The sequence below is a fragment of the Hydra vulgaris genome, chromosome 05 (genome assembly GCF_038396675.1).
Source record: "Hydra vulgaris chromosome 05, alternate assembly HydraT2T_AEP".
NCBI classification, from domain to species: Eukaryota; Metazoa; Cnidaria; class Hydrozoa; order Anthoathecata; family Hydridae; genus Hydra; species Hydra vulgaris.
The window spans coordinates 41,260,001-41,284,906 of NC_088924.1; the positions used below are offsets into that span (position 1 = coordinate 41,260,001).

Consider the following 24,906-nt stretch of genomic DNA (forward strand, 5'->3'; position numbering starts at 1 on the left):
ATTCCAAAGCTATTCGAAAAAAAGGTCAAGGTTTGTATTTTAGTCAGACCAACCACATGAAAAAAATGTTAAAGCATGATTATTATGAACTTTATTAATCCTACGGGTCTCTTCGATCATTATGCACATCTTATTAATTTTGTAAGGCAAAATACTTCAGAAAAAAAAAGCCCTATTAGCAGCGTGAAGGTTTAAAATATTTCACATAATTGATAAAATACACGTCAGTTATTTCAAAAATGTCTTTCTCAAATATTTTTAGCTGTAATTTTAGAAGAGATCCTTTTTGTAAAATTTCATCAATTCTTCAAATTTTGTGGTATCGAACAGTAATTTTTTGGCTGCTCTCAAAACAAGTTCTTGCAACATAGCATAACTTTAGATAATTTTCTTCGTTGAATTGATCTTTAATTGTTCATTATACAACTTGAAGATTTAGCGCACACAAAATTTTAACGAATTGGGCAACAAGTTGTAACAACTTTACAGTTTTCATTGCATCCTTCTTAATTACATATGGGTAACTTTATTGACTTTAATGACGTTATTTGCTGATTAGTTGGAGGATGTGTGATGCAGTACGTAAATAACACTTTTTTTTCAATCTGTTTGATTTTTTTGCAACTGTAGATTTTTTATCATTTGTTTTTGAACATGCGTCTTAACATCGACTACGACATTTTAATAAAGAATCTTTATGCGTAGCAAAACATCTTTATTACTTTCACAATGATATTACTATCGTTCTTCAATTCATCGTCCATCCACCGTAGTAATAAAGCTTTCAGTTTAAATATCGCTAGGATTTTTAGTGTCATAAATTTAAGCATCTCTTTCTTTTTAAAATAAATGTGCGCCATCTGGAACTTAGTTACTAGGTCTATTATGACAAAATAAACCAGAATTTTGTAATTTAACATGTTATTAGTGCTTGGTGTAAAACTAGGTTTTTTCGAAAATATTGGATTTTTTCTTTCAAAATAAAACATGTAACTATTAAGAAAATCTCGTTCTGTTAAATGTTTGTTATTATAAAAGTTATATTATGTAAAATATTATGTAAAATTTAAGTTAAATATGTTTAAGAACGTTGGATAGAAAGATTGAAAAAATGTAACAAAGTCTTTAAATATAATTTTGCTTGGTTTTAGCTACATTTTTATTTAACATTCTTTTATGGTTTCGGGCAACCAACAACAAACTTTGATTTATATCTTCATTTGTGTATGATATAATACAGTCTAGAATCAACTTTAATTTCATTTATGATCAGCCTTTGCTGACTTCCATTTTGTTGGCAAACAATTTAAAGTTGAAAGCAAATAATCTATTTTTGATCCTAACTCGATTTGGGCATTTGTTACTTGGATTAGGCAAAACAAGATCCAGCTTTGATTACCAACTAAACCTGATAGTGTTGTTGATTACAGGCATTTTAGGTTTTCTCTTGAGGAAATCCTTAATTCTTAGCTGGTGCTTTAATACTCAGACAATATTTAAAGAACAAAGGACAGTATGTCAGAGATATAAATAAGGAAGCTGTTTGAACATGAATGTCTCATTTCTGAATGTCTTATTTTTCATGAATTTCTTATTTATATTATTATTATTATTGAATTATTATATATTATTATATGTTATTATCATTGAATGTCTTATTTTTCATGAATGTCTTATTTTTCTTTTCGTAATGTTTAAGATATTTTTGTTATTTCTAATGTAAGAAAACAAATCATATCTGGCATAAACCTTGCTTTGTGGCAAGTCTCTGGTTGATAAATATTTATAACGGAAAATGGGTCAGAGCAGGCCAATATAATCCTCAATCTCTGTAAATTACTATTATACTGTCGACAATGTTGTTGGTTTTTTCTGTGACACAACTGCACCCGACACTGGAAAATATGCTGGAGTATTTGCAATCCTATCAACTATGTGCATCATATATCAACATGGTGCATGTGTCACCACATGTACCGTATGACTAGAATTGACATAAACATGAAAATAGAACTAAGGATAGTGTTACTATAAGTGCATATTAAATATTTGATGGCTGCACTGACTGACATTGACTGAGTCACCGAGAAAGGAAGTTTATGTGCGCCGTTGATTTATCAATCCGTGAGGCTTGGTCAAAGATTGTTGACAAGATTGATAAATCATCAGATAATCTGGTTAGGTTTAGCAGGACTTGTATGGACTTTAGTGGTTGTATCACCTAAATAAAATCTAGCTAAGGGAGCGCTACAGTTTGGCAAAACTGTAATGAACAAAAGCATTTTAGCCTTTTTATTGTCATTAACAGCTTCCTAGTGGGCAGGAAGTTGTCCGGAGGACGTCCTCTGGACGTCATAGAGATGTCTGGACGTCCGTAAAACGTCAGACAGGTGTTCTCTGGACAACGCGTGCCCACTGGGTTAACTCATTCAAATCTTTCTATTCTTTGCTGAGCCTTAAGTTCAAACTCTTCATCTTGCTGCATAGTCATATTCCTTTCAGATCTCTGATTATCATAAAATGCTGTATCTTCTCTTTTTGTCATTTTTTTTTTAATGTTTTTTTATGATCTTTCATTATCAAGTCATTTAGTTGAGAAACGAATATAATATATTAAATCTATACTTTTGATATATTTAGTTACATTTAAGAGCCACGCTTATGATAGCGCACAGATTTTTTTTTGAATATCCTACTGTTCATGCAAAGCAATACCTTGTGTTTTTTTAAGTTCATTCATCCTGTTAGTGTAACCATTAGAAGTAAATTAGTAGAATTAAAAGCATATTTTTTTTTGTCGCCAGTAATTGTCATTCGTTATATGCAGTGATTTATATTTACATTGATTATTGGTCTTGTTGTAGTGTAACCTAGTATATTTGAACCATACCAAAGGTCAATTATCACTTATCTTTTTTTTTTACAGAAACTGGAAAGGGGTGCTGAGTAGTCGTGACGTAGTGGTTAGAGCTCTGGCTCAGAAACCAGCCATCAGAGAATCGACGCCGGTTCTAGCACAATAAGCGACATTGATTGGGAAAGAGGCATGAACTTCCTAGTTAAATTCTCTAACGCGGTCCTGTGTGACTAAGAACGTAAAGACTTCTAGGAGTACCTTAATAACTACAAAAAGAAAAAAAAAGGGAAAAATAATCAATTACAAACCTCACGTGATTATTTTTCCATTCCTCTTCTCGTTCCCGTAGTAAAAAAAGAATGAGTGAAAACTTGGTACAAGTACAAAAAAATCGCACCGGCGATCTTGACAAAATAAAAAATCTTATCGGTATATCTTGACAGTAAAAATTTATCGGCGCCGCCGAAGTGGTAAGTTTTTTGGTTACTTTTGGTTACTCCAATCACCGCATTTTTTGAAAAACATTTTCATTTGACTTAAGCGTGCACAACGATCTATGGTTGAAAGTGAAACGTTAATTGAAATATTTTTACAATATATTCCGCAAATTATACACGTTCTAAGAATAAATCAAACGTTTTAGCATTTGATTTAATGAGATCTGTAACGAAAAAACAAAAACGGAAATTCTTTTTGGGAAGTTTTCTATTTCTTCCCATTCCATTTTTAAATAGTGAAGTGAATTTAAAATTACGAGTTCAAATAACGACATTAACAAACTTTTTTTATTGCAGTAAAAATTTTATTACTGTAATTATCATTTTTCTGGCCTACACAAAACAGAAATAAGATAATAGTATCTGAATAAAGATGTGTATTTAGATAAAATATATAAATAAATACTTAGAAATATAATCATAAAGATTTTGATTTTAAATCAAAAGTTAAATTTTACAATTTAAACTAGAAATTGACAAATATTATCTGATGTAGCTTTAAACGTAAAGCATAAAAATAAAATATCCCGACGGAATACAAGAGTATCCCGACGGAATACACTAAACCCTAACCCTGACACAACTTCGGCGTTCTATAATTTGAAGTCAAAATATGATATTGAAATTTTTTTTTCACCCAATACATTAATAGTTAAAATATAACAGAAAATTGTTGAAAAATTAAAATTTATTTTAAAATGTTATTCTTTTTTTAGTAAGCAGAACCGATTAAAAGCTGCAAAAAGTAGGAAACCCACTTCCACTAACTACTGTTAAATATCAGAAAACAGTTCGCCTTGGTGAACATAAAGTTTACACAATGCCTGGAAGTGTCATATCTGAAACATAAAAATTCTGTGTTTAACAAGTACAACATGTACAGAAATTAAAAAAAAAAAAATTAGAATGAATAAGATTTTAAGATGATAAGAATGAATAAAATTTAGAATGAATAAGAATACGATTAAAGCCAAGAGTATCTTAATCATTATATCTTCTTTACTCTTACTTTTTATTAATTCTTTATTCTAAATCTTAAATTGAATTATATTGTTTATATATATATATATATATATATATATATATATATATATATATATATATATATATATATATATATATATATATATATATATATATTTTTTTTTTTTTTTTTTTAAAAGGATGCAATAAAGTCTCTTTAAGTTTGTAAAAGATTTATAAAGTTTTGTATTTTAAATCAATAGTTTCATTTGTTTGTTAAAATAATTTACTTTAGTTTTTGTAAATGTAATTTAATTAGATCTCTTTTAAAGCGTGCACTGTGTGCGGAAATGTTATTAAACCATTTATCATTATAATGGTCTTATTAATCTGATTTTTTAAAAATGTTTCTGGCTTGTTTATTTTTTGTTTTTTTGTTTTTATTAAAAAAAAACCGTTTTAATAAACTTGCTAATCTTCATTCAAAATATTAAAAACTGATAGTTTAAGATATGAAAAAAACGATTATGACTTGGGATAACTTTTAAAATTTTTGCAAAACCATAGCAAACTATTAAACGATATTAAATAAAAAAAAGCCTAAGTACGCTTTTATTAATGTTTTTATTAAAGTTTTTAAAAAACATAATATTTATTAGTGGTTTTTTATTTTTATTTTTAACGCAAGAAATGATTAAAATAAAACTTGTTAACCTCTGATATCAATCGCAAACAACGCACTCATCACATTGCATGCAAACTTCACATCACATGTAGACGTTGCGTGCACTCATCAGGTACACACTTTATAAGCAAATTATTTACGTATACAAACAACGCATGCAAACAGCATACGCATCACATCGCGTGCATACATATCACAAGCACATGTCACATCACGTGCACACATCGCAAAATATGTAAACAGCGCATGCAAACAACGCAAAAATCACACGCATGCATAATATCACATGCACACATCACATCGCGCTCACACATTACATCATATGTAAACAGCACATGCAAACAAAGCATGCAAACAACGCATGTAGGATTTTAAAAAAATACGTAAAATTTTGATCTTCTTCTTATTTTTATTTAATCATTTTTAATTTATATATATATATATATATGAAGACCTCAGTGGAAAAACCGGCGTTGTCACATTTAAAAAGTATTGAGAAAGTATTTGTTAATTATTAATAAATGTCTTTATTTAAAGCAAAGAAAAAAAAAATTTTCTATAAAAAATTACAAAATATTTTGTTTTTGAATAAATTTTAAATAAAATAACTATAATATAATTTTTTTTAAATTGCTTAGTTTCATTTGCTTTAAATAAAGACTTTTATTAATGATCAATAAATACTTTCTCAATACTTTTTAAATGTGACAACGCCGGTTTTTCCACTGAGGTCTTCATATATATATATATATATATATAAATATAAATATATATATATATATATATATATATATATATATATATATATATATATATATATATATATATATATATATATATATATATATATATATATATATATATATATATGTATATATATATATATATATATATATATATATATATATATATATGTATATATATATATATATATATATATATATATATATATATATATATATATATATATGTATATATATATATATGTATATATATATATATATATATATATATATATATATATATATATATATATATATGTATATATATATATATATATATATATATATATATATATATATATATATATATATATATATATATATATATATGTATATATATATATATATATATATATATATATATATATATATATATATATATATATATATATATATATATATATATATATATATATATATATATATATATATATATATATATATATATATATATATATATATATATATATATATATATACACATATATATACAGTCACGGACAAAATTAAGTAACATTGTTGATAAAATTGAAACTCAAAAAATAAAAACAAAATTATTTACGTAAGGATCTACATAACTGCAAAAAAAAAAAATTTTTTTAATTTGATTCCAAAGAGAAAAAAAAGTATTTGTAACTCTTTTTAACACATTGCAAAAGTAACTCTATTAAATGAAATTTGCTATCTTATGAGCTGTCCATAAAGGACGTCACCATTTTTTAGATAATTTTTGACCCCCTCCCCCTCTCTTTGTCACCAGCTGTACTTTTTTCTTATACCCCCTTAAAAAGAATGTCATAAAATTGGGACCCCCTCCCCCCCTCTCTCTTTCTTTTTTTTCTAAAACAAAATTCTTTCTTTTTTTAAGCATTTTTATTGAAATTATTCACACGAATTACATTTTTCTGTGTTTTCGTGTTCTCTTCTACCGCAATTACGGACGTTAACTTTCTTTTGCTCTTGGCACATTCTTTTTATACACGATTTGAAAGGAAAAGTACAAGTTTAAGTGATTTTGATGATCGAGTAATGGTGCTCTGAATATTAGAGGCGATAAGAAAAAATATAGAAGGAAAACGATTCTTGTTGGTGACGTCTGAAAACGACTACAGCTTTCAAGCCATCTTCTGACAGGCAGATTGGAACAGGTGGATGCAGAAATTGACCGGAAATAACATGGAAACAAGAGTTCCTTTTCAAGAACAACATCCGAGATTTTACATTTAACAATTTGCGTAAAATATTGGTGGGTGCGCCATGAGAGGCCAACCATTTCTGATCCTTCAATAAGAGATGACGAGCATCGAGCTCCGTCTTGCTATCTGGATTGAAATACTCAACCACTATTGGAAACTGATCAATCATCAGACCTGAAAAAATCGAAGCACAGATCTATCCAGCACAGATCTATCCAATTACAATGTTGAGGAAGAGTCAGAGCTTTCGTCAAAATGAAAAAATACCATTCAAGATTGAACAATTGCATTCCACACAATCAAACACAACCATAACTTTACGGTTGTGTTTGTTTGATAAAGTGCTGATTGTACATCAAAGCTAATTGAAAAATTTTATAATCCAAGATTTGCTTAAGCGCGTACAAAATGTGAAGCAATAATTGTAAACGTGTTCAAGAAATATTGTGAAACTAACTCAGAAAATGTTTTATTAAAAGCATCATTTGTGTCAATTCTTTCTGATGCATAAAACTACAAGGACGTTAAAATGTATCCAATTTTGGGTTCGTTATTTTGATGTTAAAGAGGGAGTGCAAACTCAGCTAATTACCATGGATTGCGTAAATGGAGGAATATCAGATATTTTATCAGAAGTTATCTTTAAATGCATTAGTGTTAACAATATTTCTTCAAAAGTTTTGGTTATTTCTGCAGACAACACCAATACCAATTTCGGAGATTTAAAACGAAACGGTAATAACAATAGAAGCCGGTGTGGAGTATCAAAAATTGCTAGGATTCTCAAAGTTTCGTTGGTTGGCCTTACTTCCAGCTTTCGAAATAGTGCTTGAGTTATATCAGTCACTATACTTTTTAAGCTTATCATACTTTCTAAGCTTCGAAAATTGTTCGTAACTTTTATTTGACTTTTTCAATAACGAAATGGGTTAAATAGTATTGTTTTTTGTTTACAGTCAAGCCAATGTTTTTTATAACACGGTAGTAAAAAATTGAGAAAGATGATATTTCTGCTGATGAATTTGCTGTAGTATTAAAAGATTTGAAAGACCAAATAAAATCTAGAAAAGAAGAAAAATTTCTACCTTTCATGGTAAGACAGCATTTGCAAGTTACCGAAGAAAGTGGTTATTTCCGATTTCTGAAAAAAGTTGACATTTTTTACAGTGTCTGTCTAGAGTATATAGATGAGTGGACGCATCACTTTAATCGGGTTGAAGTTTTTAAATGGTCTTTACTTAACAATAAAGTTGAATAGATTGAAATTATTGAAACTATAACTTTTGTGAAAAAATCAATAGAAATCACATTCGATGACAATGAATTGTTCTACGAAATTCGGAGAACAATTTATATTGAACAAAGGAAAAGTTTTCTTCTTGGAACTCACAGTCTGTTGAATGTGACGAGCTTTGGGTTGAAATTTTTTCTCATTTCGAAGATAATCACGTTCCTTAAAAATAATTTGTTAAAATTGTTAGAAGTCGCTCTATGTTTGCCAGGTTCAAACGCTCACGTAGAGCGATTGTTTTCGATTGCCTGTGATATTTGGACGGAAGGGAAATCCCAACTTACAAAAAAAACTTTGGCAGCTATTTTTTTCGTTAAATTTAATTTAAGAAAATATTGCTGCTCCTTTTAAGAAAATATTGCTGCTTTGCAGAAAAAATTGAAAAAAGATGACATGTTGGTGAAAACAATTCATTCTTATGAAAAATATTTTTGATTTAAAATGCAAACATTGTTTAATATTTTTTCCATAATTTAGTTTCTTCTCAAGCTATTTTAAAATAAATGAACGAGTTTTTAGTAAAACCCATTTAAGCTAGACTGACTGTAGGCAGGGCGGGAGCGAGGAGGGCACGTGCTTTCCTGCGCTTTATCCTGTTTGGCCACAAGCAAATTGAAATTAAGCATATATTCAAAAATTGTTAGTACAACACAAAAAGGGCAAGGTGAAAACGTCTTGAAAATATAAAAAATAAAATTAATCATGTTATTAAGTTTATGCAAAATCTTATCATAAAATAGGCGAATACAGACGCTTAAAAAAATTACCCTTGGATAACTTTATTTTTATTTTATTTTTGGCGCCTCTTGAAAAAGTGCTCCCCCTTTAAAGAAATTGTATTTAAATCAGGCTACGGGCCTGATATAAAACCATTACTATTTTTTATATATACCAAATTTATTCCTTGTACGCGTCTGGTATTTTTCAAATATGGTCACCTCACTTTCAAGCAAGGTCTGCAAGCAAATTAGAGCTGATAAATTTTTAGTTTAAGAGGAAATGATGTTGTTCATTGTTTAATTTTACTATAAAATTATAAATAAATGTTTGTTTGTTGTTGGTTGTTTGTATTTTTCTAATTTTTATAGCCTGTTTCCTTTTCTTTAAATAAAATAAGGCTGTTATTTGTGGACATGTAAGTGTATTTAAATAAATTTGCGTTTATTTCAGTATGATTTATATTTCTCTGTATCTATATGTATATTTTCTTTTAGATAAAAAAAATAAGGTATAGAAAATAGTAAAATAGAAAATAAAAAAAAGTAGTAGAAAGTAAAAAAAAATTATGTTGGAAGTTGTCAAAAGAATGATGTATTATGCTTTTTTTTAAAGTATCTGAATATATATTTAGATTTTTAAATTTGTTCTTAAATGGTTTCATCTTTTTTATTACTTTAGATAAAAATATACTAACTGACATTGCCAAAAAAATATGGGTATTGATAAATCCTAAATTAAATTGTTAGAGGTTTTAATTTTGAATAATAATTGTAATAAATTGTTTTAATTTTTGTTTATTAATTTTTGACCTCAATGATAAACCAGTGGTTAAGCTAATGAGTTAAATTGTAGAGGTTTATATATCATATATATTTAAAGTAATTGCATTTGCTTTTTTTTTAAATACATTGCTTAACATAAGGCATTTTGAATTTTTTTTTATTTTTTTTTCTTTTAAATAGTTAAATATAGTTGTTTTATAGATGAGAAACCAAGTAAGATTCAACATTGTGTTTTTGTTTTTATAACCAAACAATATTTTTTTTTTGATTGTTGATATTAGGCTTAAATAAGTTATTAGAAGAAATACTATCAACTTAAAAATAATTGATAATTTATTAAAATGATTAGAACTAGGCAAGCTGAAATTAATTGTCATCAAAATATAACAAATGCTGCTGAGTAAGAAGAAATTAATTTATAGCATTGCTGTGTTCAAAAATTTCTTAATGAAACACATTTTTTATGCTGCCATAATAGAAAGGTAGTTTTGCTTCCATTTTCACTATTTCTGCAAGATTTACAGGAAGTTATATCATAATTCCAATATCAATTTTTTAAAATATATCAGAATTTAATATGCCTGTCTTTATTTTGCTTTATTTACTGATAATGTGGTTTAACCTATAAATCATAGGCCGCCATGTTTTAAAATATGTGGTCAAGTTTTTCATTGTGTAGGTAATCTTAGGCCAGATCAAGATATTCCCCCAACATTATCAACTGTATATCTCTGACCCACTTGCAGCAGTAAATTTTAGAAAGCAACAACATCGCAATCAACTTTGCTTAAATATTTTAGTGTTTCATTTGCAAACTATAGTTAGTGAAGTTGCTGTAACTTCACTAGCTTCACTAGAGTGATGCACCTGCTTCCAGGGAAGTTATTTACCCAAAAAGTCATTTAGAAGTTTTATTGAGAATGTCAGCTAACTTAGATCCTACGGTTTATTCACTTTTTTTCCCATGAGATGGCATAATTGGCGCACTATCCTAAACATGCAACATTGGTTAGAAATCGCGTATCTCAGTTTTACAATATATTTTAAGTTGAAATATAGTCTTTGATTAGAAAAGATTGCAATTTATATGATTCTTTTATGTTTATTTATTATTCAGTTGTAACAATAGTAATATTATTGGTAATATGTTTAAAGATAATAGTGAAATTGAAATGGATAATATTAGGCTCAAAGTTAACAGTATAAATGGTAATAGGCAACTTAAAAATAGTTGTTGTCAAATAAAAGAGATAAATCTAGGTAGGATAAAATTATTTGTTAATTGCAGGCTTCACTTGACTTCCCTTTACTAGTACCTATTGTGTTGTGACAGATTTTAAAAAGAACTTAACTTAACTTTTTAAGAACTTTCTATTTATAAATGGTACTTGTTCTTATAAATATTAATTGAAGTTAATTTTGATTGATTTTGGTATAAGTTAAATTTATGTCTTATTTTTCATTTTTAGATTAGTATAAATTCATAAAACTGCTTGTGTTTAAGATAAGATATTTAATTAATATTTTCAGAGAAATCATATTTGTAAATGTAATATTTTTGAATTTGTATGTATATGGTATGATGGCTTGAATTGATATTATTGACTTTTGATAATTTGTTGTGCAGATAAGGCCTTCATTATGAGATAGAGAAACCCGAGAGATTTGTTTTTTTGAAATGGCACTTTTAATCTCTTGTTATTTATCTATTTTGTTTTTTTGAAAAAAATATTTTGAAAGAGGGACAAGCCTGAGTTTATATTTTAGCATAAGCATTAAATTTTAGAAATTATTAATTTGACAAGTATTTAATTTTTTAAGAGTTTGAAAAGTGGCTCAACATGTAAGAATATATCCTTAATAGAAACTGTTCTAGCTGCATGTTTTTGATTTCGACAAAGTGTGACTTATTTAGATTTAGGAGTACTTGCGCGGACAATATGTATAAATTTTGTATAAACAAAAAATAAAAATTAAATTAAATTTTTTTGAGAAAATATAGGACTAGCTTTGTAGAGTATCCCAGTTTTTTTGAAATTTTGGTATTAAACATATTTATGCGCTTTCCATGATATATTCTTGTAACTAAGTATCCCAAGAAATTTAGAATAAGCAAAAATAAAGTGGTCTTTTTTTCTGTATTTACTTAACTTTTTAGATTTAAACCAATTGTTGCTTTTTTAGGTTCAATATTTGTAGTTTCATAAGGTTCTGCAATTGATGTTGATGTATAAAATAAATAAGTATCATCTACAAATATTATGACAGCTTACTTAAGACGCTTTGGAGAAACATTATGACAGCTTACTTGAGACTTTTGGGAGAAACATTGTGACATCTTACTGGAGACTTTTGGGAGATTATTAATGATATTAAAAATAGCAGTGGCGCAAGAGTGAAACTTTGAGGGATACTGCTTTTTTTTAAAATTAAATAATTTAAAATAAAGTGCAGTAATTTTGAATAAAACTTTTCAAGAGCAATTGTCTTTCATTCAAAATGTTATAAGTATTTATATAAATTATAATAATTATAAATGTTATAGGTATTTATATAAATTATAAGTTAAATGCTTCAAAAGTTTTGAAAAATCAGGAAGTACTGAGACAGCTTTGTAACTATTTAATTTAAATGAATCGTTTTTAATATGGGTATAACTTTTTCTATATTTAATTTATCTGTTACAGATCCTGTAATATTTGAAGATTTAAGTATTTCAAAAATGGGCAAATATGTTACCGGAAAAGTTTAGTTTCAAATATGTTACCGGAAACTCACTCATTTAAATTCTTTGAGAAAGGTATGAAAATGTGTCGTTATTTTGAAAATGTCGTTATTTTGATATTGGTGAACTAGAATATGGAAATCTTAAAATTCAGCAATTAAGTTGTTGTTGTCATGTAGCAAAACAGATGATTCAATTAAAAAACAAGATACTAAAGGAAAAAAAAAAGGAAGTAATAGATATTTGAGTTCATTAAGATTTTGCACTTTAATAAAATGATAACATTTCAAAGGAATGCTGAGTTAGAATAACACATGCTATTCAGTCTTCATACAAGCCCAAAACCACTAAAACCATTAGATAGAGTTTAGTTTAGTTTATTTCGCCGTTTAAAAATGTCTACAATATACAATAATATAAAAAGTATACAATTGGTTAGAACAAGAAGAAGTCATAAAGTAGCCTTATCACCGAGCCCCAATAGTAACGCCTCTAAATATCCTAATCACCTAAGTAACGGCATTAAAATAAAAGACAAATTTTAAAATGTTAAGAAACAAAAAAATTAATAAAAAAAAAAAAGAAATTGTTAAATTTAATAGTAATAAAAAATATATTAGAAAAAACTTTTTAAAAACAACATTTTAAAAATGGACTAAAAAATAAAAAAAATAAACTATTTCACGGGATCCATGGACTTTGTGAACGTACACAAAATCTGAAGTATCCATTAAAGTTAATGACTGAAAATGTTGGGCGTCAATACGAGTTGTACTTAGTTGCCCAACATTTTCTATTTATTTACGTTGAACTAAAACGCTAAAAGGTTGTTGTTAATTGTTTGTTTTAATTACTTTTCTTAACGATTTTTTTCATTAACGCTAAGGGGTCGTCCAAAAATTATGTCATGCAATTTTTGACACTTAAGTAGCAAGTTTTGTATGAATCGTCACAAAACCATTACCCCCCCCCCCCCAAATAGAGCTTGACGTAATTTATGGACGACCCCTTAGCTAAAGTCTGTTTTGCGTCGTTTAATTTAATTACTTTTTTAACGATTTCTTTCATCATTCCGACCTCGTGTTTGTTATGCGCGGACGCTAAAAAAAAAATAATAATAAACAAACCGACAAGAAAGCAAGTTAAATAAAATGTTGTAAAAAAATAACAAAATTTTCGGTTTTTGGTTATAAACTGAACGTAATTCGAAATTAAGATAATAAAATTTCTGTTGTAATATAATAAAATACATTAAAGTAAATTTGTAGGTAACTTCAAAAGTAAATATTTTCAATGAAAGTCTGATAAAGACATTGAAATTCCTAATATTAATTTTGCTCTTTTTGTTAAATGATCTAAATTTTTAAATTTATGGAAAAAATGTAGTTTAATAACTTCTAAAAGTGACAGAGGAAATCTACTATATTAAAATCCTTAAGTACTAAATAGTGTCTTAATTTAGATTTGAATTGCCGAAATGTTTTTTTCTTTAATATTAACAGTATGCTGAAAGTTTCTCTACAAAATAGGTCCTCGGTACTGAATAGAATAAGAACATAACTTTAGATTATATTTTTAGTAACAAAAAATATTTTCTGAAAACTTGCTGGAATATTTATGGCTTACTTCTCTAAAATAAGGGTAGAATATCGTTGGAGACAGTCCATGCTCTATGCATGAAGTGTATGACTAAGAATATGTTGGTTTTAAACACATTTAATGCATTGAGTTTACGTAGAGGTGGCTCACAAGGTACAGTTCTTGTTGCTCCAAATACAATTCTACAAACATGTTTTTGTTTAGTATAAGTCTTTTTTTAAATTAACGAAGCCGGTGCTTGCCCATACAATATTGCTGTAAGTTAAATAGCTATGTATAAAGAAAAAATAAAAACTTTTTAAAGACCGAATAGGGGTCATCCATAAATGATGTCAGTAAATATAGGGGGGAGGGAGTGCTGAAAAGTTTGACACTAATTGACAATGGGGAGGGGGTGTTGAGGCCAAAATGATGTTTTTTAAATTATTTAAATTATTTTTTTAATTTTAATGAGCAGATTTTAACGGTATTTACATCTATTAAATGGTATAGAAATTATGTTTTGTTTGTGGGGAAATTAATATTAAATGCGGGGAATTTGATATTATATTTCATTAAATTATTTATAATATAATATTATAAATTAATATAATAAGTTTCCCAGAGGCATTAAATAAATGACAACTACTAACGGAAAAAAAATTACTATCGTTTTATTAATATATTACCATTTGACTGCGAATCAAATTATGTTAGAAATATTAACTCTTTCTACATAAAATTCACAATCGTTATTCGCTCCCTAGCGGATTATAAAATGTGGTTCAAAGTAAACTCATAAAAGTAAACTCTTAAATTTGTCTTTTTTTGAAATTAAATTGTCGCTATTACAAATACGAAACTTTAATTGCTCTTTAGTTGATTGTAAAACGTGATGCAATGCAAACACATAAAGTCTATTGAAAATTCGAAACGCTAATTTCTCCCTAGCGGGTTGAAGAAACTCTTAAAAAGCTTGCGCTAACAATGAGCAAAATCATTATTCTGATTGTGATATAAACAATACTAATAAATCAATATTAAAATATGGATATAACCGCATTACTTAACTTATTGATGGTCTCGTATGGAAATGCCCATCCCGATAAAAAAAAGGCTATTATCCAGAAAGAAGTCCACAGTATATGGAATTCATTAAAAGAAGAGAAACTGGTGCATAAGGATCTTGAATCAAGAGTAATGAATTTATTTAATTTATTTAATAAAAAGGCAATGAAGTTCAAGAGCAAGCATTTATCATTTTGGGCTAATACTCCAAAACAGTCTGCCCCACGTATACTCCACTTGAATTTGACAAATATTCCTCGCAGTTTGTTGAGCCCACCAATGAGGATCTGTTATTGATGATCAACAAAGTGCACTAACTTTAAACTTGTTGACCACGAAAAATCAAAAAAATGCAAGAACAGTGGCTCAAGATTGACTCAATTCTGAGATTGCAGCTTTAAATAGTGAAGTTGCTGGACTGAAGACTAGAAAGAGAAGTGGATTTATTGCTGAAGCTGAAGAGGATGATTTGAAAAAGAAAAAGAAGAAACTAGCTCATCTATGTAAAGAACTGGCCAAAAAAAAGTATGATCAAGCTCAACAGAAGAAAACTAGAGAACTGAAAAAAACTAGAATGGAGGAAATCTGCTTGGAGCATCCAGAATTCAAAGAAAAACAAAAATCAAAAAGAAACCTGGTCGACCGTCATTAGAAGTAGATTAACCTCTTCTTTTGAAGGCGAATATGGATATTGCTCTCCATGATTCGTCCGCTGATGAAAGACGTCGTTCAGAGGTTCTACGGGTAATGATAGCTTAGCTATGTTTGTTAATATTGTATTTGTTAGAATTTTACTCTTAATTAGTACTTGCACTATTGTAAATATCCTTGAAATGTTAACAACTAATTTCAAGATTTGATTTGAATATAATTTACGAAATAAATCCCGTTTTCTGTAAAAAAGTTAATTATATCCAAATATATTTCTTTATTATTTAGAGGATTAAAACTCTCGACAAATTGACATCCGAGATGAACAAAATTGGATTTGCAATCAGCAAGAGCCCCCTCTATACTCGTCTACTTCCGAGAAGTTACAAAACATTAGAAGGCCAAAGGTACGTCAAAACAGTCCCTGTTAGATTGATCATTCCTCAGAATGAATTTCATTTAAAACATGTTGACGGATTCTTTTGCAGTTCAACTATAAAATATGTGGAAGAAGTTTGTTCTATTTTAGGACCAAATGAAATGTGTTTCATTAGCCAAGACGACAAGGCTTGAGTGCCAATTGGAATCACAGCAGCCAAAAAACAGGCGCCGTTGTTGATGCATTATGAGTACCAGGTAACTCTCCCGGACCACGACTGGGTCGTGGCTGCTAAACACAAGCCTATACCATCTGTATACGTTGGAATTACAATCAAAAAAGATGGTCTTGGAAAAACAGATGCTGTTACTTATTCTGGACCTACATACATTGCTGTTCGATTAGGAAAACACGCATCCTCAACCGCCTTTGCTCATGGATTAGACTTTCAGTGGCTCTTGGATATCAAAGAATTCGACTCTATTACGAGAGATCCTCAAACTAATATGGTTAAGCCTAACGTTGTGTTTAGCGTCGATGGAGGACCCGACGAAAATCCCAGATACAAGAAAGTAATTGAAATCGGGATTCTCCATTTCTTGAAGAATAACCTTGACGCTCTTTTCATCATGACGAACGCTCCAGGCCGCAGTGCATTAAACAGAGCTGAGCGACGAATGGTGCCTCTAAGCAAAGAATTATCTGGGGTGAATCTTCCGCACAAACAATACGGAACTCATCTTGATTCTCAAGGTAATTACATTGACAAAAGTTAATTTATAAAAATAATAATATAATTTTTAACCTACAATAACCAACATATCTCTTTAAATCAGGCAGGACAATAGATGAAAATTTAGAAAAACAGAACTTTAGTTTTGCTGGACAGGCTTTGGCTGATATTTGAACTGATCTACAAATTGACGGTTATTTAACCATGGCAGAATATATTGATCCAGACAAATAAGAGCTAGAGTCAAGTAGCTTTTTATTATAAGATCAACGTTGGATGGCCGATCATCTTCGTACAAGTCAATATTTTACTCAAATTGTGAAATGTGAAAATCGTTCTTGTTGGCGGACTATTAGAAGCACTTACTTTACTCTAATTAGAGCAATATTTCTTCCGCCACCTATCCCTGTCAACCAAACAAGAGACAGGCTCAAAGCAGTAGATGTCTCAGAAGGAGCAAAAGAATTGTTTCCATCATCCGTCTTTATTCTCATCGCATCAATCATTGAAAGTATTCTTCCTCGTACTGCCAAAGGATTTCCAATTTTGCCGTATGATGCGTTTTGTCCATCAATTCAGTCTAGCCTCGCTGATAGAATCTGTAAAAAGTTCAATATCTACTTTGCCTCTCAAGCTATGTTGAAAAAGCACGCTTCTATCCATTCTTCTGCTATAACACTCCCTCTAATCAAAAGGGTCCAACCTGTTCGCATCGCTGCCAAGTGTCAGACAGAATTTTTGGCAGTCATTGTCTTGCAGAAGAGTTCGGAAACTGCTGAATGGTTAGATGAAAATGAAGTTGACGCAACGAATTTAATTGTACCTCAAGAATACGGTATCCTTTTAGAGCGCGGAGAGCATTCACTACCTATTGTTTCAATCAATGATCACTTCGACAATCCATGGGAAGATTATATTAAAGATATATAATACTATTTGCTTAGTTGATTATTTAATGTGATACCGACTATTATATAATATAATTTGATGAGATCTACTATTATATAAATGTATAATTTAGTCAGAAAAAAAATCAATGGTTTTTAAGCATTTTTGTTGTTTTTTAGGGGGGGAGTATACAAAAACTGACATCATATATAACAGAAGGTTGACCAAAAAATGACAGCTTGACAAAGGGGGAAGGGGGAGTCGAAAAATTGAGAAAAAACACTGAAATCATTTATGGATGACCCGTACCTAAATATGGTTTTGCTTTATACATCATTGCAATATTTACTGAAAATTTTTTTTCAAGAGTGCTTAGAGTTAAAGCGGGTCAAACCGAATATACTATTTTTTCGATCACTGATCGAAAAATTTAAATAAAATCGGAACTGATAGGAATATTTAAAAAATAAAAACACCAGAAAAAGAGAATCATCTCCTCTATTCAAATGTGTCAAAATAAAATCCAAATCATTTCAGTCATTTTATTTTTATAAAAGTTTAAAAGAGAAAAAAAAGTTTGCTTTTTTCTTTTATTTGCTATCGTAATAAATCGGGAACCATAATTCGTTTAAAAATAATTTTACCTCTATCTTTTAAAAATTTAATTTTGATACCGATTAAATAATTTTTTTTCGTTTTATAGTTAAAAATTAGACAAAAAAGTAAAAAAAATTAATATTAAAATTTTTTCTGGTAAAACTGATCATTCACATTAATTTTTTAAATTAGGTACCAAGGAATCAAGATCAACAACCGTACTCTCACAGCAAACAGAGTCAATTATGGTGCATGCGTTTAAGTTCCTATGTGATTGGGGTTATGGTTTAATACTAAATAATGTCATGGACTTTGTATGCGGTTACCTTCTTCGTACAAATCAATCAAGCCTATTTAAAAACGGCAGGCCTGACAAAGACCGGTTTTATGCATTTATAAACCGATGGTCTAAAGAAATTTCCACAAGAAAAACTCACACTTTTGCATCTGCCAGAGCCGCTTCTTGTACGCAAGAAATAATTGTAATTATTTTGAAGTTGTCACTAAACAATATGAATTGTCTGGGATAACTTCTGGTTATCACATTTGGAATTGCAATGAAACGGGTTTTTGTGGTGATCAAGGCAAAGCAACTGTAGTATGTCGAAAAGGTGCAAAGCGTGTTTTGAAACTCACTGGTAACAATGAAAAAATCCACTATACAGTGAACAATTGGTGTAATGCTGATGGATACTTTACACCACCATTAGTGGTATACAAAGCAAAACGAAACTTTAGAGCTGAGTGAGCTTTAGTGGGCCTACTGGCACCAAATATTCAATTTCTATATCAGGTTGGATGGAGCATGACACATTTATTAAATGGTTGAAGGAAGTGTATATATGGTTGAAGGAAGTGTAGAATGTCAAGCTATTAGTGGTACTCATATTTAACATTTTGATGGGCATACATCTCACGTCAGTTTAGCAGCTGTATTGCTATGTCGGGAAAACAATATAATTTTGATTTGTCTACCAGCCCACTCATCTCACACTCTTCAGCCACTAGACAGAGGTGTCTATTGCCATGTTAAGCAAATGTGGAAGGCAGTTCTTACCAAATATTACAAAGACACCAAATGCAAAAACTTAGATAAAGAAAATTTTCCTACCTTGCTCAAACAAGTGTAAGAGAGCGGTAAGTGTTTTACACGTTTGCACGCTATTGCTGGTTTTGAATATACTGGGTTATTTCCACTTAACAAAAGCAAAATCAATCAAACGTTTCGGAGATAGCATTAGCTATCTCCGAAACGTTTAATCAACTGACGTCTTCAACGCCATTGCGAACAATTAAGTCTTTAGCATTATCTTCTGAACCAGCAACAGCAGCTTCGAGGTTCGACAAGTACAGAGCACTACATGAGAGAATGAAAATCGAAATGGAAAATGAGCTAAAGAGTTTTTTTCAAGAAAAAAATCAGTCTCATGTAAAAAAATTGAAGCAACCTAATATTCCAAAAATTTCTGGCCGATGTATTAGAGAACACGGTGTTGCAGACCATCTCAAAAAAAGAGAAGAAGTTAAGCAACTCAAATTAGCTGAAAAACAAGCTAAAAAGCATAAAACCATCTGCAAACTAACAATGCCATTGCCAAACCCTGCAGAAAAAGAAGTAATTCAAAATATAGAACCGATTACAACACCTTCAGCCAAAAGAAGAAAAGTTATTAAATTCAGAAAGTGTGAAAAAGAATTACATTCGGACATGATGTCATGCGAGAATCCAAATTGCAATACTTGGCTTTGCAACAAAACATGTTTGCCAAAAAATTTTGTAATGGGTTCAGATTTTTTTTGTTGTAAAAAATGTAAACCTTAAATCTTTTATTATTTCTGTATGCTTTATAAAAAATATATAGCATATTTCTGTATGCTATGTAAAAATGTATAAAAATATATACATTTGCATATATAAAATGTTAAATTTAATAAATGTATTTTATATTGATCGGTTTTAATAGACTTTTTGCCAAAAGCGATCATTTCTTTTTTCTTCTAGTTTTCATATTTTCAAATACAATTAAAAAAAAAAAAGTTAATAAATAATGTGCTTGTTAGTATTTTTGATCTTATTTAAAAAAATAGTTTAAAAATTTTTAAAAATAATAAAGTTACTTGATTTTTATTGTTCGATGATTGGTTTGACCCGCACTTACTCTATATGATTTCTCCACGATAAATTTTCGTCTAAAATAACGCCTAAAAAGTTTACAATTATTTGTCTAGTAATATTATATCAATAATTTTAAGATTTGGTAATTTTAAAGGAAGTTTTCGTGTTTTGGTAGGTTTGTGAAATAGAATAAACTTAGTTTTGTTCACGCTAAGTGAAAGTTTATTACAAATAAACCATTCGTTTGCTTTGTTTACTTCTTCATAAACTACTTTAAGGAGGTTTTTGATATCCCAATGAGAATAAAACAGATTGGATTCATCCGCAAACTAAATAAAATTTAATAAATTTGAGGTAAGAAATAGATTAAGAGAAAGTAGTAAAGGTCCTAAGATTGATTTTAGAGGAACTCTAAAATCAATTAAACTTTTGAATAAACCGTTTCTTAGCAGACATATTTTTGTAATCGGATTTTCAAATTTTTGAAAAAGTATAAAGATAATAAAGTATAACATAAATGTTATACTTTATTATCTTTATACTTTTATTCGTTATTCTTTCTGTCGTTTTAACATTTCCATGTACTGCTGTCTGTTTTGATAAGTCTTCTTTAAACCATAGTAATTTATTGTTTTTTCTTTCATAATGTTCAAGTTTTACTTTACTCTGTCTGTGACAGATCAATAAATACTCCTAAAGTAAAACATTAAAGGCATTGGTTGCATGAGTAACTAACTCGGTCAAAGTGTGATCAGTTGAATGATTTTTTTAAAAGCCAATTTTCATGTTGTACAACATGTTGTTTATTGTCAAGTAGCTGTTTATTCTATTATACATTGTACGTTCTATTATATATTGTACGTTCGAGTAACTTAGAAAAGCATGGTAAAACTAATATTGGTCTGTAATTTGAAGAATCAGTGTCATCGCCAGGCTTAAAAATAGTGTCATCACTAGACTTATATAAGACTCGCGCAATTTTTAATTTTTCTAGAACCGTACCAGATTGAAGAGAAATATTAAAGTTGTGATGTAAAGAGGCTTCTATAACACAAAAAACAAATTTTACAACATTTATTATAATATTATCGAAACCTACACTTGTGTTGTTTTTATCTAGAGGAGATTGCAACTTAATTATATCTAGTTTAGATTTGTCCATGACCTTATCATACGGTTTTAAATGAAAATTATATAAAAGAACTTGATGGAATTTTATCAGCTTAGTTTGGACCAATATTAAGAAAGAATCTACATAGATTTTTAGCTATTGTTAACTTGCCAAATTTTATTTTACCATCTACTAAGAGATATGCAAATTTTTATTCTTGCGATCTCTTACATTTTGGAATATTTATACCACAAAATTGGCAATTTTAAAGTCCGCCAATAACCAATTTTAAAGTCCGCCAATTAACCAATAACCGAAAACCGTGGTTTTTTTGTCAAAACCGAAATAAATGAAAACCGTTGGTTTTTAAAAACGGCATTGGCAATTTTTTTGTATTTTGTCTTATGAATGTTTATTTATTACAGAAAGCTATAAAAACTCAAATTTTTAAGTCGTTAAATTTTTTTTTATTATTTAGATTGTATTTTGTTTGAAAACTTAACATGTCTTTTCAAAATTATTCAAGCATTCCAGAAAAAAAAAGTTCGAATATTGAATAAAACACGCAAAGATATTTGAATATAAAGTATTCAATACTCAAATAGGATGGTCTATTCTTTATATTAAAGACTAGCATAAGTTACCCGGCGTTGCCCGGGCCAATATTTAAACTGGCTTACCTGATATCTGTACACAAAAATGGGCCCAAAAAATGGTCCCCTCTGATCCCGGGGTCAGGGGGGCCCATTTTGGGGCCCCCTTGACCCCGGGGGTTGGGGTACGGGGTCAAAACCCAGCTAAGAACCTTCTCCTCCTCGAGGACTACCCCCATGCCAAATTTCATCGAGATCGGTCGGGCGGTTTGGATTTCTATACAGAACAAACAAACAAACACACACACACACACATTGCCCTTTATATATATAGAAGATAGAAGATAGAAGAGAAGACAAACAAACAAACACACACAAACACACATTGTCCTTTATATATATAGCTGGAGTTACCCGGCGTTGCCTGGGCCAATATTTAAACTGGCTTACCTGATATCTGTACACAAAAATGGGCCCAAAAATAGGCCTAAAAAGTCGGCCCAAAAAATGGTCCCCCCTGACCCCGGGGTCAGGGGGGCCCATTTTTGGGCCCCCTTGACCCCGGGGATCGGGGTACGGGATCAAAACCCAGCTAACAATCTTCTCCCCCTCGAGGACTACCCCCATGCCAAATTTCATCGAGATCGGTCCGGCGGTTTGGATTTCTATAGAGAACAAACAAACAAACACACACAAACACACATTGCCCTTTATATATATAGCTGGAGTTACACGGCGTTGCCCGGGCCAATATTTAAACTGGCTTACCTGATATCTGTACACAAAAATGGGCCCAAAAATGGGCCTAAAAAATCGGCTTAAAAAATGGTCCCCCCTGACCCCGGGGTCAGGGGGGCCCATTTTGGGCCCCCTTGACCCCGGGGATCGGGGTACGGGGTCAAAACCCAGCTAAGAACCTTCTCCCCCTCGAGGACTACCCCCATGCCAAATTTCATCGAGATCGGTCCGGCGGTTTGGATTTCTATAGAGAACAAACAAACAAACACACACACACACATTGCCTTTTATATATATAGAAGATTTTTATTCCTTAAAAAAAACATAAGGATATTTTTAGTGTATATTTTGGTTCAACAAAATAGACACTGAATATATGTTATAAAAATATTTCACGGTAATGTTTCTATCAATAATTTAATTTTTTGAAAATATGATTATCTTCCAGATAAATCATATCCTCAGTTTGAAAGTTTGCTGCTCGGCGTAAAGTTCCAAATTTAGGAAAAAATGAAGGCATCTGTAATCGATGCGGTTCTGTTGTAACATACTCCGGTGGATTAACAACTACTTTGCAGAATCATATTTTGCGTCGTGGAATTATAATCAATAGTCCTTTGACTGGAGAATCAAGCAGCAACTCAAATCCACAACAAAAGTCCAACAACTGTGATGAATTTAATCCATCAAGATTTTTCCTGATAAAGAGGAAGTGATGAAACAAAAAATTATCGAAAAAATTATCAAAAAAATGAGACATAAATTCAGCTTAACGCATAATGAATACACATCTTTGAGGCACAGAAGGTACATAGGTGTCAACCTGCATAAAAACAAATGTAAAAAAAACTTATAAAACTGGCCTCATAAGGATTTATGGTTCTTGCCAGCTGAAAATTTAATACAAAGTATTAAGGATCATTTGATTTCATTTGGTGTCTGCATGGAAATGTAGATGTAGTAGGTTCTACTCAATATGGCGCAGCAATCAGACAAAAGCTCATGCATTTAACGGACATTGTTGATTAGTTTTGCTCTAGTCGTGCAGTTCATCTTGGTGTATGCGACACGTTATACCATAAAAACAAAGACACAATCGCACCAATTCCCAATGAAAAGGACAGTGATTCAGAAGAGGATGAATGGAATTAACAATAAAAATTCTAGTTTTGAATCAGTAAACAATGAGATTAATGTTGACAACCCTAAAATTTTGATTAATGCACAAAAAGTAGTGAAATTCATAAAAATGTCACCAGTTTGCAATCAAACCTTTCAGAAGAAAGTTACTGAGGAATTCTGTAAAGAAATGGAACTGCATCTGGATGTTCGTCATTGTTCGAATTCACTTTTTTCAATGACTGCGCCTTTGTTAAAAACTAAGAAATATTTATTCCAGACATTTACTGAATTAAATGCTCTTGGTGCAATCAACAAGCTAGATTTTGATTCATTAGCTTCATAACTTGCCAATTTAGAGCCAGCAAAACCAGCAATGGAATTTCTTAGCAGACAAGATGTAACGTTATCAACAGCAGATACTGTTCTTGATTTCATGCTTGCAAAACTATTTGCTATGAATACAGAAATCGCATCTTTATTGCATTCAAATTTAAAAAAGCGCGTTAATGAAAGAATTAACGGAAATTTTGTGCAGTTGCTAAGGTACCTAAAAGATCTTTCAGTTGTTCCATTAAAAAATACTTTAAGTTTTACTGGAAAACTTCCGTTTAGGCTTTTTGGATTTACTTCTAATGATGAGAAACCACAACTAGTTGAAGTACCATGTACAACATTGAAAAGTTCACCTGTTTCTCCTAAGGATGAGTTAAACCCACTTTTCAATAAAGATAGCAATAAATAAGATCAATTCTTGCCCCCTTGTTGTTCCTTATATACATTAATGACCTTCCTAAAGCCTCTACAAATTTTGATTGCATAATGTTTGCAAATGAT

General features: G+C 29.9%; 1 protein-coding gene across 1 annotated transcript; it reads left to right on the forward strand.

The window, feature by feature from the left end:
* Nucleotides 1-15,073: 15,073 nt before the first annotated feature.
* LOC136080871 (uncharacterized) lies at nt 15,074-17,952 on the forward strand. The gene is made up of 4 exons (XM_065798218.1): nt 15,074-15,888; nt 16,084-16,202; nt 16,325-16,927; nt 17,011-17,952. The coding sequence occupies exons 3-4, from the start codon at nt 16,414-16,416 to the stop codon at nt 17,079-17,081; spliced, it is 585 nt and encodes a 194-aa protein (XP_065654290.1). The 5' UTR covers nt 15,074-15,888; nt 16,084-16,202; nt 16,325-16,413; the 3' UTR covers nt 17,082-17,952.
* Nucleotides 17,953-24,906: the final 6,954 nt, after the last annotated feature.